The sequence below is a fragment of the Pinus tabuliformis genome, chromosome 7 (assembly GCF_031772625.1).
Source record: "Pinus tabuliformis cultivar Carrire ecotype Pingquan chromosome 7, CPIR1, whole genome shotgun sequence".
Taxonomy (NCBI): Eukaryota; Viridiplantae; Streptophyta; class Pinopsida; order Pinales; family Pinaceae; genus Pinus; species Pinus tabuliformis.
In genome coordinates, this window is record NC_142293.1 from 623,138,049 (window position 1) to 623,154,928 (window position 16,880).

Genomic DNA, 16,880 nt, shown 5'->3' on the forward strand with positions numbered 1-16,880 from the left:
TTTTACCTTCACCTTGAAGCCTTTCCTTGCTAATGTAAAGCCAAACTTCATCACCTACTTGAAACTGATGATCCACACGATGCTTATCATGCCTTGCCTTATGCTTGCCTTGAGTCTTTTCTAGTTGTTCTTGAGTTGTTTGGTGAATCAAATAAATTTGCTCAATGAATTTCTTTGCGTTGTCTATGTTGCTATGTCCATCTACAACTACATTTTTCTCAAAGTTGAAATCGAAAGGCGATTTAGGCAAATAACCAAGACATGCCTCAAAAGGCGAAGTTAGAGTAGAAGAGTGTTTTGCTCAGTTGTAAGCATGTTGAATATAATGCAACTATTCATCCCACAACCTAGGATGTTTGCTACAATATCCTCCTAGCAAATGAATAATTGTCCTATTAACCACTTCAGTTTGACCATCTGTTTGCGGATGGAAGGTTGTACTTTTCTTCAACTTGGTGTCCATCAAGTTCCATAAATTTAAACAAAAATTCCCAACAAATCGGGAATCACAATCACTTACAATAGAAGTAGGTAATCCAAAATGAACCCATACATTTTGAAAGACAATTTAAGTTGTTTGTTCAGCTGTAATTTGTTTTTTATAAGGCATTAATATGCACATATTGTTGAACCTATCCACAACTACATACAAATAATCATGACCTTTTCTTGATAAAGGAATACCTCCTACAAAATCCATAGAAACACCCTCCCATGGATGTGAAGGCACTGGAAGTGATGTGTACAATCCTAGTTTCCTATTACTAGGCTTACTGACTACACATAATGAACAACCTCTGATAAAACGTGACACACTTTCAAGCATATGAGGGCAGTCAAAATACCTCTGAAGGTTTGCCATTGTTTTACTTACACCAAAATGTCCAACAATAAGAGAAGTGTGTGCTTCCCTTGTGACATTTAAACTCTCTCCCTGTGGAACACAAAGTTTTCCCAAATGATACAACAAATTATCATGTACATGGTAGTCTAATTCCTCAACTTGGTGGCCTTGACTCAAGTTTGAATACACCTCTTGAAAGTCAGCATCATGCGCATATTGTTCAACATAAATTTCAGGCAAAACATAATGATTCTTGAGTAAAATGGCTACATTAACAACTAGTCTAGAAATCATATCAACAACTCTATTATAAATACCTTTCTTGTACCTGATTACCAAGTGGGATGTTGTAAGAATCCCATCCAATGAAAGTGCCTTGATTGCTGCAATTTTGTTTGAGATTGCAGATATTGCAAAGGCTGATGATCGGTGTGAATAATGGTTTCTTTTCCCATTAAGTAATGCTTCCATTTCTTCACACTTTACACCAATGCGTAAATCTCTTTATCATATGTAGGATAGTTAATAACAACACCATTAAAAAACTCATAATGAAATGAAATGGGATTACCAGGTTGTAAAAGAACTGTACCCATGGCATAGTCACTTGCATATGTTTGTATTTCAGATGGTTGTTTCAAATTTGGCAATGCTAAAACTGGGTCTGAACTGATCTTTTGTTTTAAAGCGTCAAATGCTTTTTGTTGTTTTCCTCCCCACTGGAAGACAACCTTCACACTGGTTAAAGCATGTAGTGGAGATGCTATGGAAGAGAAATTGGAACTGAACTTCCTCCAGTACTGTGCTACTCCCATAAAACTCCTTACTTCCATGAATGATTTGGGTATTGGCCAATTCACAATGATCGAAACTTTAGAGGGGTCAATATTCAGCTCACCTCCTACAACTATGTGGCCCAAATACACTAAGGAAGTTTTCCTGAATTCACATTTAGACATATTTATAAATAACTGTTATTTTTTCAAGACATCCAACACTTTTCTCACATGCTTGACATGCTCTTCTCGTGATTTGTTGAATATCAAAATATCATCTAAATAGACAATTACAAACTCATCAAGAAAGGATCTTAAAACATCATTCATAACTCTCATGAATGTAGCCGGAGCGTTGCAAAGACCGAAAGGCATAACCAGCCACTCAAACAATCCTTGTTTGGTTTTAAAAGAAGTCTTCCAGATATCCTCCTCAGATATTCTAATTTGATGATATCCACTTCTCAAGTCTAATTTAGTGAAATATTTTGCATTCTTTAATTGATCTAGCAAATCCTCTATTCTGGGCAGTGGGTATCAATTCTTTACGGTAATTTTATTCAAAGCTTGATAATCTACACACATGCACCAGGTTCCATATTTCTTGGGTACCAAAACAATTGGTGAACCACATGGTGAAGTAGAGGGACTAATTACACCTTTATCTAACAATTCATGGACTTGTTTCTTAATTTATAAACTTTCTAGAATTGACATTCAGTACATACCAATATTTGGGAGTGGATAGTCTTGCTGTAGTTGAATTTCGTGTTGAATTCCCCTTTTTGGTGGTAATCCCTTTGGTTCTTGAAACACATCTCCATATTGATTGACCACATCAACCAATTTGGCTTTTAGCTTCACGTCACATCCTGCAAAGGATTCACGCTTCATGTCATTCTTCTGCTTGATCATAAGGAGCACAGGATTCTTGCTGGAATTGACCAGGTGCTTCATTTGCCCTGCGCTTGGTAAAGACAGATTAAGCTTTCTACGATGGGCTCTCACAATATACTGCACTTCATATTTGAACAAATGATATTTTTTCTAAAATCTATGGAAAACGACTCTCCGATCATACAAATATGGGCTTCCCAACACAACTCCAGAAATATCCAGCAACACTACATATAATTCGACTACATCAACGAAATTGGCAGTAATAGCAAACTTGAAAATGCATTTCCTTGTGACCTGAAGATTTGCATCCTTGGTTATCCAACCCAACAGATAAGGTTTATGATGAGGCACGGATTCCATATTCAACTTCTTGACCAAGTTTGTAGAAATTAAATTTGCCTGGGATCCACTATCAAACAACGTATCAATCTTGATGTGTTTGGAAATAACTATGATATGGAACAACTCAATTCTTTTTTCTTCATTTGAAGCATTGTTGGAGTTATTTGTTGCACTGATGCTTGCCACGACTTCCTCTTTGCTTGTTTTTGCTACGGATTTCCCTTTAGTGACTGTGGCTGCAATATTTGTTTCATCACCTGAGTCAGAACCCAAGTCTTGTTGTACAACAACGTTTGTCTTTTGTTTCCCTTTATTGTTAAATTTCTTCAGTCTTAATTCAGGATGAAGCTTCTAGCAATGCGCTTCATCATGGCCCTCTTTGGAACAATTCTTGCACACGGGTTTCTCCCCTTATTTCTTAACAGAAGCATTTTTCTTCTGCTTTCCTTTAGATTTCTTTCCTTTTTCACCACTCTGGAATGACTTCTTCTTACCTTCTTCTTGTAAATTTTTCCCTCTTGCTTTGAGGTGTGTAGCTTGAACACATACCTCATCAAGATTCGTGGGATTAAACATAAGAATGGCGTGTTGAAGATAGCTATGCAAACCTCCTATGTATTTCAATAAAGTATCTTGTGATTGCAGGTCCACTCCTAGCATAAGAGCTCTTCTCCTAAACTCTTGAGTATACTCTCTTGCACATTTTGACCTTTTAACTATTTGAAATTTTGCCAATTCATGATAGATTTTTGCATATGAGCTAAAGGGTAGAATTGTCTTTTATAGCAGTAATGAAATCATACCAAGTAATAGAGATATTACCATGTTTTTTGATCTCGTCTTGAGTCCTTGCTTCCCACCAAATGAGTGTTACACCCTCCATTCTCAATGAAGCCAAATGAATTTTGATATCATCCTCTTGAAGGTTCTGAATCCTGCAATAGACCTCCAACTAACAAATCCAGTTATCAAGATTCTCTGCATTCACTTCACCATTATACATGGGCAACTCGAATTTAACATCAAGTTTCAGAAAAGGTGATTTACTAGTTCATTTTGAAGAATGACGATGAGTATGAGTAAGGGTTATATTAGTGGAAGAGTGTGAAGATTCTTGTGAAGAAGAATATGAAGAAGATGGTAGAGAGGGTGGAGGTTTGTCTCCATTCCCATTACCTCCTTTTCCATTACCTCTTTTTCCATTACCTTCTCCTGAAGAACCTTCTCCATTGGGAGTTTTGGAACTTTCTCCTTGCAATCTACTATTCCTCTCTTCATAAAGGACCTTAACCATCTCTGTCATATTGAAAAAAGCCTTTCTGAATGCTCTTTAATCATCAGTCATGGTAGGTTCTCCTTCATGAGACATGGTCTCTGAAGACTCAACTGCAACTTGAGGATGTACTGGTGTAGAATACTTTAGCAACCTTGTTCTTCTTCCACTTGAACAAACTACCAGGCTTTCAACCAGTTTCCCTTCTCCTCTTTTGAGTTTTAACCTTGTTAGCATGACACAAAACTAGCAAACAATACTCCTTATTTCCATAAGCAAATCTAGTAAGCAAAAATCAGTGCTCCGATACCAACTTGATTAGAAATGGAGCAGATTATTAATGTTGTGCTAATTCCCCATTCAGAATAAAACCCAAGATGCTTATCATTTGCTTATCAAGTGCTTAAGGTTTCAACATTTTTGCTTAATTAACTGATTCCCATGAGAGTTTCTTATGTGAATGTTATAAACAATTTAACATAAAACATATGCTGAACAACAATAAAATAACAGCAAAGAACATCAAAATACAACACACAACACAGAGATTTGATGAGGAGTTGAACCCTCCTGGGCTATGTATCCTTGGTCCAGCTTCCAATGCTTGGGCCTCTCCATTATGATCCAAATTACAACAAAAATGTGTTTATAATGCTCAAATGCCCCCCGAAACTTGTCTCAATGAGCTCATAATACTCAAAAATTGCTATCTAGCCTCTTTTTACATCCAATTTGGTGAAAAACTGAAGAAGTTATGACTTCTCCTAGTTTTCCCATTATTCGTTCCACAATTTGCTCCACATTCGACATGATCCTACAAATTAGCCCCAAAAATTGCTAACTAGGCGAAAATTTCACCTCGTGGTGGGCCATAATCTGTCGTCTGAATCACAAATCACAATCGGCAAGGACTGGTGGGCTTAAGGTCTCTGAACACGGCGACGATGTGCGCGGACCCAATGGGAGTATTAACCCCAGTTCATAACTGTATCGCATCCGAAACCTTTCGCTAATTGCAAATCACAGAGTATCGACAGTCTTATGAGTGTGGGACTCTGAATTATTGTGATTTGTGATTGCAATATCGCATCGCAACCCCGATCCCACCAAGGGCCGATTTTGTAGTACTTCACTCCCTTTGCCGATGTGCAATTGCGATTTATCGCATTGCAACCCTTCCCTGCTCGGGGGTCGATTCTTTAACATGATCCACCTGTGACTTGCGATTGCGAAATGCGGGGGCCAATGGCGGCTTGCCACTTGGTGCCTCCTCATTCGCTGAAGGGCCTACCACGTCATCCAATCCTGACATGTGTCTAAGTCAAACATGAACTTTGACTTACTCTAACTTCTGCATACGAGCTCAAATTTGAGTGTTGTTCACACCGTTGGAATCAAAATAATGAGCTCTTCGATCTAAAGCTAAGCTTAACAAAATTCTGACACTTTGATTTTTTAGCATAATTTTGAGCACTTGATCACATGAACAACAAGATATTTTATCCTCTTGCTTCATGTCTTAGCCACATGGAGTGCTACACCTGTCATAACATTGGCCATTTGGAAAGAGACTATTTGTTTCCCTATTATTCAAGGTAAAATTGACCAACACAACAAAAGCAAAGAGAACCTAGTAGAAAACCAGTGAAGGAAGAAAAGAAGAAGCCAAAGACCATGTGGAGGAAGAAGCAGAAACAAATCTTCAAGTAGTGAAGAGCATCCCCTCCTACAATCCATGATTATTCATTACATACTCATAGAGGACTGTAGAGTTCATGAGAGACACATAACCTCAAGGGGAGCATATAGTAGTAGTGTGATAGTTATGAGCACAAGTTGTTGCAACAACATATGATGAGTGTGTTTTAGTCTCATGCACATTTAGTTACATATGATCATCTTGTCTATTGGAGGTATATTGAGCTCAGGGGGAGCTAGGCATGGTATGAGGTTTGTGTAAGTTATTTGATGTTTTTATTCATCATTTTCACTCAGTTATTTGTAGCTTCTGTACATATGCTTCCTGAGTGAAAGTAGTACATTTTTTAGCCATATATATGTTTTTGGTCTCCACTGACAGTTGGTTGAAAAGTTGTATAACCATGCATGCAATAAGATACTTGGTACAAGATGCATAAAGATGACTTGAGGCATGGACCAACCATGTATGAGCTGTTATATGATGATTACTACAACCATGTATTTGCTATTGTTTCATCATTATGTATTGGTTGAGAGTCTAGTCAATAATATGTTGAGTCATCATGGTGTTATGCATGTTATGGAGGAGTCTTATGGAGTCATTTTGCAACCACATGTATGGGCTAATGATGATGTAATAGTCATGATGTATCATGTTTTTGAGTCATTGTTCCATAGGAGATGATGATAGAAACAATGTAATTCATTGTAATATCCATGTAAAAAGCTCATGATGCTATGTACTTGTATTGTGTTATGTTTGAGTCATCTAGTCATGAGTCATGAGGTTATGTAATGGTCATGTATGAGGTCTTATGTCACTGCTACAACCATGTATTTATCATGTATATGTCATTCAATCATGGTCATGTGGATTCTATGGTCCATATGGTGCTTCTATTTGTCGGAAGGAAGCATTGTTTATAATGGAAGCAATTCACTACAACCTTGAGATGATATTAGAGATGGCACATGTTTAGGGGGAGCATCATTTCCTCATGTTTGCTTCAGCCATACATTGTTGGCATTATGATACGGTTGGAGGTGCTCATGGTGTGCCTCATACTATGCAATGGCAGTTGGAGTTTTTGACCTCATGTTTTGAGCAGAGAGGTTGATTGATATTGATGCTATGTGGTTGTTATGGAGAGTGTTGATTGATGCTCATGTGCATATTGTTACATATACTTGATGTTTCTCATGGTTACTATTATGTTGTTGCTCATTGATGTTGCTTGTGGTTGCCTCATGTTGGCATATTGTTGGTTGCTGCTAGAGGTTGTTGGTTGGTATGTTTCTCTTAATGATGATTAATATATTTGCTGCTTGCTATTACTGATATTAGAGCCATGGATGTAGAGATTAGTTGCTTCACTGTTTTTGCTTCAATTCTTGCTACCTTATCAAATGGAGTTGTCCCTTTGCCATTGATGTCAAAGGGGGAGTGATAGAGGAGATTGGTCTAGAGTTTGTGTGTGGTTGCCATCACTGCCAAAGGAGGAGATTGTTGACATTATGGTGTGAATGGTTCCAACTAGCCGATGTTGGCATTGATGTCAACCCTATGTAGCCTAGCTTATGTTTGGGTGCCTTCATTGTAGCATGGTTGCAGCTAAGCGAGTTGACATTGAGTTGATTGTGTTGGCATTGATGTCAACCTTATGATGTCACACTCATGATGGTCAAATGATGACATTGGTATGGTTAATGGTTGTTCATATACTAGTGGCGTTCATGACCTAGTGTAGGAACTGATGGTTGACTTGTTGCAGTAGTGTGTTGGCCTCATGATGATGCTAATAATGTTGCAGATGTGTTACAAGTCTATTAATTGGCGTTGCAGGTCTATTTAGTGGTGTTGCAGCTTGTGGAGAGTGGAGGATTTGTTGGCATTCTTGGTAATCTTGTTTGTTGGCCTTTTAGGTCAACCTGGAAGTGAAACTTGGAAGACTTGTTTTATCCACTTGCAAAGGTGTTACTGTGCTTAGCATAGGTTTGGAGGTGAAGGTGATTCAACATGTGGCAGAGGTTCTGCACTGAAGGTCCATTGATTTTCTTTATGCTCTTCCTAGTCACTCAGATGCATGCCTATGCATGTGATTGAGAGGCTCTAGTCACTCGGAAGCAGGCCTATGCATGCAGTCAGTCAAAATCAACTAGTGTTGTGCCTGCGACTGTGGCATAAAGCATGTTTTTCTCTGCATTCCTTGTGAAAATCAGATGAAAATTGGCATGGAAATTCCCAGAGGCTTTTTGATTAAGTTGTAAAGGTTAGGAATGGTTTGAAAAGGTCCTCCAATGATGTGAATATAATAGAATATAATATTTTAATCATGTCCATGAGGCCAAGCAACTTATGGGACCCATGGGTCTCCAATAAAGAAAATCTTGCATAGCCCAAAACGTGGCTCCTAAATCTCCTTTACCTTTTTCATCTTGGATCTTCTACTATGTATCTTGACCACGAAATCTGCAACTCTTATTATCTTCTCCTTTTCAAACAAATTACTCAAGTTGTCCACTTCTAGTGTCTTAAAATAATTGATCCAGATATCCTTGTAAGCTGAAAATTCCATGATGTAATGCCATTTTGTCTCTACCACTTCTTGAGTGCAACGACCACACCTTTTGTCTGCCCACTCCTCTTTAGCTATCATCCATATTATGATTTCACATCCAAGTTGATGTGAACTAGTTCTTATCTAAGCAATTAACATTTTTGCTTCCATTTTATTTCCATTCCTTTGTAGATCTTTTGCATATGGTCATATGTAGGATTGAAATGTTTGATATAATATTCCTTTTTTCCTCCCAAGCGACCCTTTCCACATACTTCCTTTGAATTTTCCTTTCACATACTTTTTTTATTTCCCCTGTGTTATTTGGACATTCAATTATGCTAATACCCCACTTATTCCCCATTTGATGTTTTGTTTCATCCACGTGCCCTCCTATCTAATTTCTCTCCAATTGCCATTTTTGGCGAGCAATGAGTCTCCATGTTATCTAATATTCTTAGATAACTTAACAATCAAAACATAATCGATGCTTCAACAAGGAAAGCTCTGACTTCTGCCTAGACAATCTCATATGGAATAATTGATTTAATCTTGAGGCTATTTATGATTAAATGTTTTTGTAGCCTCTCTATCTATTTCCACTTTTCTTGCTGAAGTATTGCTACCCCATACTTCACATCCATATAGTACCACTAGAACCATTAGAAGCCCAAAAAGAGTCTTCTTAGTCTTCCAGTCCCATAGTTCAACTCTTCTGCATCTATTTTGCAATGAGTATAAAGCTCTCCATTCCCCTTGTATCCTTTTTGCTCTACATGTTTCCCAATTGATTTTGTTGTGGAAATCAAGGCCAAGGTACTTATATTCATTGACCACCTGTAAGGGGTTGCCTTCAAAAACAAATTCCCTATGAACCTTCTTTCTCTTCAAGGTAAAAATCATGACCTTAGTTTTGCTAGTGTTCACCTGCATCTCCACCTCATGACAAAATAGAGAGCTTTTAAGTGTTCCTTCAAATCTTGTGTTGTTTTTGCCATTAAAATAAGATCATCAACATAAAGAAGCAACTTTATAACATAATTGGTCAAGTAAACCACCAAACTTGTCTATCTACTCGTCTAATTTGTCAATGTATATCCCAAATAAAATAGGGGATAATAGGCACCTCTACTTGACCCCAATACCATTTCCGAAACAATCTAAAAAATCCCTGCTTGGTTCAAATTGTGACCTAGAATTAGTCATACAACATATAAACAACAAGGAATTTCCAATTTTTCCCATTAACAAAACAGCAAAATACCTCCCTCTATATACCCCAAACCTTCTCCTTCTCGATCAAGTATCTAAGTGTATATAACATGAATTTTAGTATTCTATTAAACAATCTAAACTTTTGGAATAGAAAAACTCCTAAGCTCTTATTTGGTCACCATCTCCTTCACATTATATGTATCAGTCTACACTATATACAAAACCTTCTTATATTTCTTCCTTCACTATTGAAATCATTGACTTCTTGTTGTAATGGTGAGAAGATAGGAGTAAGGCTGGACCACGTGCGGGTTCTGGGTCATGAATGAACACCTAACCACAAATAAGGACTTCACACCATACCCTATTTACCCAAAAATGGGTGGTAGATGAATGGCCAGCCACCAACCTTGACTCAGAGCTACTCGCTACCTCACATGATTAATTTTTTGGTTCAATCATTATTGCATGAATTGAACTCCCATTGTATTTTATTTTAATTCTTATATGAAGACATATAATAAAAGCTCGGGTTCAATCTGTGTGGGCTCTGACTCTGGATTTCCACAAATCAATCTGGTCAGGGGTAGTCAAGAATGGTGGGCAAGGGCTAAAACGTGGTCAGGTCGCATTTTTCAGACTTTGGAAGCCCACGTGATTCACCCAACCCAGGCATATTTAATACCCAGTGCTCGGCCTAAAAACACAGGCCATAAAATTTTTGCTGGTTTTTTCATATTTCTCTACCACTTTCTCTAGGTACTGGATCTCTATCCCCAAGCTTTTATCATGGTTTCTCTATGTTGTGGGTTTGGACTGAAACATATGTGTGATTGATCGATTTGCTTGAAATTGTAGATAAACAGTGATATCGACAATGGCGAGGAAGAAGATTAGAGAATATGATTCCAAGAGGCTATTGAAAGAGCACCTTAAGAGGCTCACTGGATTGCAGGTCGACATCAAATCTGCCCAGGTATGTCGTTTCTCCTAGCGATTACAAGGTTTGATGCATTGCATGCCTGCTTCTTTTTCAGCGTCTTCTGTTAATTAGTGCCCTCTGGAGTATTCTGGTTAATTAGCACCTGATTAAATCCCTGATCAGTTTAGGACCAAAAGGCATTAAAACCCTTGGGGTTTCACAATCCCGGTTTGAGATCCAGCAGTATTTGTGTTATATTTTCACCCCGTTTTTAAGTGAGTACAAGAGGATTTTTGGTTGTGAACAGTTACAAACCTGTATGAAATTAGGCACCCTTGTAGTTCCACAGTGAAAACATTGAGATTGCTACCTCAAAGATTTCAATACCTTCTGGCGCATAAGAGATTCCGGGTTTAGGATAGATCTGTTGCTAGTATAATCGGCGGAATTTTGGTTTTTAAGAGTTAGAGATTTGTATTGCACCTGTCACGCTGACACTGATAGTTCCACGGCAAGGGAGGGTGAACATAATTAGAGGTTTGTGTTGCATCTGTCACACTGATAGTTCCGTAGAAAACGAGGGTGGACAGAGTTAGAAATTTGTGTTGCGTCTGTTACACTTACACAGCAAAGGAGGATGGAACCATGCCGAGAACCTCTAAACTTTTGGTGGCACTGGCACATGTTGGATCCACTTTAACTTATTCTATCCACCCTAACAACCTCAACTTTAGGGGGCATCTAGTATGTTGCAGGGGAAAGCTTAAGGGTCAATACTGAATCCATCTCAATTATCCTGATGTTACAGGTAACGGAATCAACCGATTTCAATGAACTAGCGGACACAGAACCATGGCTATCTTCGAGCAGACTTGTAGTTAAGCCTGACATGTTGTTCGGAAAGCGGGGCAAGAGTGGCTTGGTAGCCTTGAATCTGGACCTGGCCCAGGTTATTGGGTTTGTCAAGGAACGCTTGGGAAAGGAGGTAATTGATTGTCGATTTCTTCAACTGTGCTTGATGATCGTATGGGCATGAACATTTCCTTAGCCATAAAATATTTTGGTGTTTTTCAGGTTGAGATGGGCGGTGCAAAGGCACCTATAACAACATTCATTGTGGAGCCATTTGTACCTCATGATGATGAGTTTTATATGTCGATCGTGTCAGAGCGCCTTGGTGCAACCATTAGCTTTTCAGAGTGCGGAGGCATTGAAATCGAAGAAAATTGGGACAAGGTACCCCAACAGCTAGCATATCACTTAGATTTTTATGCGCATAATTCTTGCAAATGTAATGTTTTAATTTTATTGCCCTCCTGTTAATCAGGGACTTTGTATAGGTACATGGGTTTTCTGGGTGTTGAGTAGCTGCACCTTTAACTATTTATTATATCGTTCTATTTTGTCTTGGTTAGTTTTGGATCTTCATTCGTGGTACCATGTTTCAAAATTGCTTGTGCAGGTTAAGTCAGTCTTTATCCCAACGGAAAAGTCCCTGACAGCTGAGTTATGTGCACCCTTGATTGCAACTCTTCCATTGGAGGTAGACAATTCTTGTAACTAGGATTTTATTTTAAGACCATCTTCTGTCGCAAAATAGAAAAAAAAAATTGATAATAATGATTCTAGATGTTAAATCCAACTTCCTTGTCCGAGGAATGGGGTCTCAAGTGTTTCATTTTTTAAAATTGTTTTACAGAAGTGTAGCCAAATTAAAACAAGTTGTAACTTGTGTCCATGAGTAAATCTTATTTAAAGTGAACTATTAGATGCTATAATCAGGTTCCTTACTAATTACCATCATTGAGATTACATTAAAGAGGAATAGTAACCTATGATCTCATGTAACAGAGGACAAAGCTCTTTGAACCCCTTTTTCAGTCACTGGTTTTACCTGTGTATGTCTGTGCCTTTCATTGTTCCACACCAACTTATGATCTTGTTTATGACCGCCTCTTGACAACTTTGAGATTTGACTTATATTGGCAAAACTCCAAGTTGCCTTTCTAACTCCAGGTCTTTAAAGTTTTGGATTTATATCCGTTTTGAAGAGAGGAAATACCATCTTTCAACCAGCTGACGAAACCTACTTTCTGTATTTTTAGTTTCAAAATATTGTTTCAATTTTCAATTTGGCCCTAAAAAATTTGGTTCGCTATTTGCATGGGAGTTAACCCATTTCATCATGAGATATGTCTCATGTCCGTTTTATCCTTTTGCAGATTCGAGGCAAAATTGAGACCTTCATAAAGGGAGTTTTCAATTTATTTCTGGGTAAAGTTTATGTCTCTGTTTTGCTTATCTTGCAAGAGCTATTTTACAGTTGTCATGAATTATTCATTTCTCTTTCTTTTATCCTCTTTCTGGGTCCCTAGGGAAGTCATAGTGGAACCAATCTAATTATAATATTCAAGTGGGTGAAAAACCTGATTGATAAGGTAGAGAAAGGGAAAACAGTTTTTTCCTGTGGGTCGGTGTGCTGTTTATTTTATTTGGAATTCATTGGATCTGTGTTTGTATGCCAGATTTGGACTTCACTTTCTTGGAGATGAATCCTTTCACACTGGTTAATGGGCAGCCTTACCCTCTGGATATGCGAGGAGAATTGGATGATACTGCTGCATTTAAGAACTTCAAAAAGTAAGGATTTATTCATGTTATTTGAAGAGTTGTTGATTCAATAATATTTGGTGGAACCATTTTGGTGTTGAATGGCAAACCATGATGCATTTTAGAAGATAAAATGTGGAAGTTTCCAGAATGTGATGTATAGTTATGTGTTCTCCATACAGGTGGGGCAATATCGAATTCCCATTGCCTTTTGGTAGAGTCATGAGTCCTGCAGAGAGTGCAGTACATAGCATGGATGAAAAGGTATGGATTCTTTGCACTTGTTATAGTTTCTAGCTATTGTGCTCGGTTTCTTTGCCCATGTGCACGGATTCATTACTGTATATCATGGAATTGTAAAAAGCAAGTTGCCCATCAATGTGCCTTTTGCATGAATGCCTCACAAACTTCCATCTTTCGGAGAGGTTGTGTAGTATTTATGTTTTATTGCGTTTGATGCTTTTGTTTGCTCTTTTATGTTCTGGATGTTCTCTTTGGTAGGGACTCAAGTAAATGTCAGACCAAGATAGTTGTCCGGAATGTTTCGTCATCACTTTTAACAGCACTGAATATATATCTGAGAATAACCCATTGTTTTCTATTATAAATTTTAGAATATAAACGAGAAGAGAGAGAAGCATTTCAAATTTTTGTCATGGTCTTTTTCATTTAATTTTGGTAAAATAGCAAGGCTCATTGCAAAATTCAGAATTTTCTTCAGCCATCCTGTCTGGTTCCTTGAAGTTGATACTGGGTATCTTCCAAAAATTATCTTCTCAATTACATTTTATGGCTGTTATCTGGTTTTCAACTATTCAATTATAAGTTTCAATCTGAAAAAGGATTCATGTGTGCTCCGCTCCATTTGCATGCACTGCTGCTCACAGACAAGCTCCTCTCTAAAGTTTACTATTCTAAATCCAAAAGGACGCATTTGGACAATGGTTGCTGGAGGAGGTGCAAGTGTGATATATGCTGACACGGTGAGTATAAAATTTTATCTTTAGTTTCTACGGGTCTAGTATATAAAAACTGTTTTGGTTACCTGTTTGACTCATAAATCCACTATTTTGCATTGATCCAGTTTCTGTGTTTGGCTTCATTCAGGTTGGAGATTTGGGATTTGCAAATGAACTTGGAAACTATGCTGAATATAGTGGAGCTCCAAATGAAGATGAGGTGTTACAGTATGCAAGAGTTTTAATAGATGTAAGCATTATAAAATATATTCCCTCTTTTTTGTCAATTTTCACAACTTTTCTTACGTTGCATTTAAATTATATTTTGGTTTTAAAAACGAAGCTTCTATGTCCTTGCTATTATAATAACATCTTTGAAGGCATTGAAGCAGAAAAACATTAGTCCTTTTGGCATAAAGATATGTATATTCTAGTTCTGATTGGTTTGTTATGTGCAGTGTGCTACTGCAGATCCTGATGGACGTAAGAGAGCACTAGTGATAGGTGGAGGGATAGCAAACTTCACTGATGTTAGTGCTACGTTTAGTGGAATCATTCGAGCCTTGCGTGAAAAGGTTTGAAGGAATTCTAATCTTATAATAAGCACCATAAACTTTACAACTGAAGCTATATCACAGCTTTAGGAGATATGGTGTACTTCTCTCGTGATCATTCTGTAATCAAGTCTTATAATCGGGTAGGTAGATGACAATATTTTTTTGTTTGACATTTTTATCATTTCAGGAATCCAAACTCAAAGCATCACGGATGCAAGTATATGTGAGAAGAGGTGGTCCAAATTATCAGAATGGTCTTGCAAAGATGCGTGCCCTTGGTGAGGAGATTGGGGTCCCATTCCAGGTATGGAAATATCGTATTTGACTCTGATATCTTCAGTCATTGAAACATATATATGCTTGGTTTTTTAGGAATATGCTTTTGAATGATTGAAAAGAAGATTAATACAGATTTCTTTGCTACTCACTTGTTCCAATTTTGAAATGTTATAAATGATTCTATGGCATCAAAATAATTAATTGGTGTATAACACTATATTATCTAGTTTGGTTCTCTATCTTCCTCTTTGCATGCATAACATGTTTTTATCTACATCTTGTTCCAAAATGGGTATCTTGCCACTCTTTCTTGTGCCATTGTATTCGTCTAGTTTTCTGTGTATTACCCTCGTCTGACATGTCAAATTGCACAAGCAATAGAATGCAAGCTAGAAACCTGAGTTTCCTTTACCCCTAGAAACTAGCATTTCCTCAAGTCATGGGTTAAAGTTCTGTATAATTGAGTGTCATGTTAAATCTATACGATTGCATATGAAGAACTCTATACTGATCGATGTTTGCTACACAGGTTTATGGACCGGAAGCTAGTATGACTGGCATTTGCAAGCAAGCTATACAAAGTATAACAGCTTCTGCATAAATTTCTCAAGTAAATTGCATCTTGTAGTTGGCTATCTTGTTTGAGGGTGGTTACGTTGCTTCTGTCTATTAGGCTGCTGGGATGTTGTCTCTGGAAAAAACTGAGCCCAGCCTCCCATGATTCTCTTTAAGTATTTGGAAGTTGATTCTGTAGTCTGCTTATTTACTCTCCTTTGCTACGCTAACAAAAGGGCAATGTTGCATTTTTATGATCATAAATATCATGTCGATCATGGTTAGATTTGTGAGGAAAATTAATTGATAGCTTATTTCAGTTTCATTTAGAAAGTTGAGGACGAGGGATGTTGTCTAGTAAAAACCTTGGAATAATCCTTAATATGATACCTTTTCTCATGCAATTCGTGTTCTTTTGCAAATTGAATGATATCAAAGTAGGACTCAATGGTTTGGCTGGTAAGACTATTAATTAGTGTCTTACACACTGCTATGCTAAGAAATCAGTGAATTTGATTAAACAAATAATCTTAGTTGTGTTTGGAAGCTAATGTTAAATACCAACAATATGGCAAGACAGGTGATAGTTTCTTTCAGAATCCAAGCTAGGAATCAAAACAATATATGATGCAATGGTGTGGTTTGATACAGATATCCACAGCCTAAGAAAAAAGAATGTGCAAAATAAGGAAATTTGATTAAAGAGCCTGCTTCCACACACGTAAATCACGCCTGGTGGTCAGGCTGAAATTTCCAAAGATTCCCCAACCATTGCTTCTGCTACTTGAGAGCACACCCCTTAATGAATATACAGGTCATGTGTCTCTTACACGACCTATGCTCATGCAAATATATTCAAGGGGTAACCTAAGAAGGGGGGTTTGGATCTTGGTAGGCTTTGACACCAAACTAACTGAGTAAAAGAACAATATATCCAAGTACATGATTTAATTGGTAGTTCATTATTTGTTCTAAAGCTCCCCACACTTCCAGTTCAAATTGGGAAGATGGAATTTTAACCTACATTCTTAAATTAAATTGATACATATATATATTTAAAAGCATTCACAAAGACCTCATGCCTATGTCCGATATAATCTGAATGCTTGGATGGAAATTTGGAAACACAGGTTCAATGTCAAAACAAAAAAGAGAATGTTTTTTATTTTCCTTAAAGCAGCACCTATTATATTTTGGCTAAAGTGGGAAGCTTATCCCCCAACTCTTTACTACGATTTATTTGCATTTATAGAGATTGGGTTAGAGTTAATGGCAGCAACTGCATTCGTGGGCATGTTAATCTAAAGTTCATTCAAATGTCAAAAATATTTATTGAAAATAAACACTGGTAAATGTTTAATTCAAGGGCTAAAGTCATATTTATTTTAT

The 16,880-nt window shown here is 37.4% G+C and overlaps 1 protein-coding gene across 1 annotated transcript; it reads left to right on the forward strand.

The window, feature by feature from the left end:
• Positions 1–10,119: 10,119 nt before the first annotated feature.
• LOC149248978 (ATP-citrate synthase alpha chain protein 3) lies at positions 10,120–15,895 on the forward strand. Its single transcript, XM_089458591.1, has 13 exons — positions 10,120–10,368; positions 10,468–10,585; positions 11,340–11,516; positions 11,606–11,767; positions 11,994–12,074; positions 12,754–12,805; positions 13,057–13,171; positions 13,324–13,405; positions 14,029–14,124; positions 14,249–14,350; positions 14,559–14,675; positions 14,845–14,961; positions 15,466–15,895. The coding sequence occupies exons 2-13, from the start codon at positions 10,487–10,489 to the stop codon at positions 15,535–15,537; spliced, it is 1,272 nt and encodes a 423-aa protein (XP_089314717.1). The 5' UTR covers positions 10,120–10,368; positions 10,468–10,486; the 3' UTR covers positions 15,538–15,895.
• The last annotated feature ends 985 nt before the right edge of the window (positions 15,896–16,880 follow it).